We start from the raw sequence: 1,798 nt of genomic DNA, 5'->3' as shown, positions 1-1,798 counted from the left end.
GTGGTTTGATGCAGGGATTTAGCTGGGTCTTGTCTCTTTCTGAGGTGGAAGATCTGCCACTGTCCTTCAGGAGCAGTGGTCCTCTTGGTCCTGCTGCACCAGGTGGGTGGATGTCCTGTCCTGGGAGACCAGCCTGGCCTGGCAAGTGGTCCCTTGATGGCTTGGAGACATGAGCCTCCAATCACATGCACGTGAATGTTGCCAGGAACTGCCGAAGTGAGACTATCACATAGACAGTCTTGCCCAGTCCTTTAGGACTTGAACTTGAAACAGCCTTGGGGATAGTGGCATTTGGGTGTGCTGACTCTTAGGGTACTGCCTCTCCATGCCCAGTGGAGTAGGGACAGCTTTCCCCAGGTTGATTCTCCTGTCTGATGGTGCTGAGTTGTCTCTTAGGGCATGGACGCTCAGAAGATGACTGCGGGGATGAGAGGAGCCGCCACCGGGACAGCCACCTCCTGGCAGGGCGCTTGGAGCGGGATCAGGAGAAGCTGCTCAGGTGAGGGCTGGAGGGAAATGAGGTTTTTTGCCACAGTGCCACAAGCCATGCCTGGGGACAGTCTGTCCAGAGATGGGACAGGGTTGCATCTCTCCTGGTGTAGCTGCTGGCACCAGCCTTACTGGTGCAGAGAGGAGCACTGACTGGGGTATATAGGACTATAGGCAGATCTTGAATCCTCAGCAGAGCAATCCTAATAAACTGCTGCAAATCGATGCCTGCTCCAAACAGATGGAGAGATGGGATGTTTTATTTCAGACATGATGTTAATCACCTCCATCAGAGCTCTCCTTGAGTGAGTGGTTTGCATACACACCGGTTCTGCAGACTAGTCCATACCCCTGGGCTCCACCATCACTCAGACCCTCACCCACTCTCTCTCTTGCCTCCTCCATCCCCAGAGAAAGCAAGGAGCTGGCAGATTTTGCCCGAATACACCCCTCCAGCTGCGCCACGAACGGTTTGAACTCCAACCTCATGGTGACAGGAGGCCCAGCCTTGGCAGGCTCTGGGCGCTGGTCCGCAGACCCAGCTTCGCACCTGGCAGCACACCCCTGGCTCCCCAGGACAGGCAGCCCCTCTATGTGGCTGGCTGGCCATCCCTATGGTGAGTGCCCTGTGGGGGAGTGGTGTCCGTGGGGTGTTCACAGCAATGAAATCCAGGGAGAGGTGTTGCTATGTGCCCAGTGAGGCTGCTTGCTGATCACAGGGAAAAGGGAAGGAGGTATTTTGGAGCAGTCAAACGGTGGATGACTTCTTGTGTGGGTAGGAGCTGCCTGCATCTCTGGAATTATGACTTCGGTGTTTCTTCTTCCAGGACTTGGTCACCCTTCCCTGCACCAGGGCATGACTCCAGGCTTCCCCCCTGCCATGGGGGGAGCTCTCCCTTCTGCCTACCAGTTTGCCAGAGATCCACAATCAGGGCAGCTTGTTGTGATCCCCAGTGAGCACTTGCCACACTTTGGTAAGGATGTGAGCATGTCCCTGAGGACCACGATTTGACAGCTTTGGGGAAAAAAGGCTTTGGAGAGGGCTAGAGAGGAGCATATGTACCCATGGGGACCAGCAGCCGCAGGATGGGCAGACCAGATCTAGGGTGGGCATGAGCTGGCCTCTCTTTAGGTGTGTTTTAGAGATAGAAGTGTGTAATTTCAGCAGTGGCTCTTGATCCCCTGCAGGATGCTCTAGAGTTTGAGTCCTTGGCTAGGAGAATCTATTCATGGGCTCATCCAGGGATGGTCAAACTGAGGGCGCCTGGAAAGCAAAGCCAGTCTGTTGGCCCCAGGACCTAGGGGTGGT

General features: G+C 55.3%; 1 protein-coding gene across 1 annotated transcript in view; it reads left to right on the top strand.

Moving 5' to 3' along the window:
- The window catches only part of LOC103798068 (trinucleotide repeat-containing gene 18 protein-like), a gene marked incomplete at both ends in the record, with an annotated part of 15,883 nt that overhangs the window by 5,140 nt on the left and 8,945 nt on the right, over positions 1-1,798 (top strand). Inside the window, 3 exon segments of the mRNA XM_009070311.1 lie at positions 397-499; positions 901-1,106; positions 1,317-1,463. Coding sequence (XP_009068559.1) covers positions 397-499; positions 901-1,106; positions 1,317-1,463 — 456 coding nt within the window.

The sequence above is a fragment of the Acanthisitta chloris genome, unplaced genomic scaffold, assembly GCF_000695815.1.
Source record: "Acanthisitta chloris isolate BGI_N310 unplaced genomic scaffold, ASM69581v1 scaffold36092, whole genome shotgun sequence".
Taxonomy (NCBI): domain Eukaryota; kingdom Metazoa; phylum Chordata; class Aves; order Passeriformes; family Acanthisittidae; genus Acanthisitta; species Acanthisitta chloris.
Note: the sequence above shows the minus strand (reverse complement) of the source record. Positions and strands in the feature narration are given on the sequence as shown.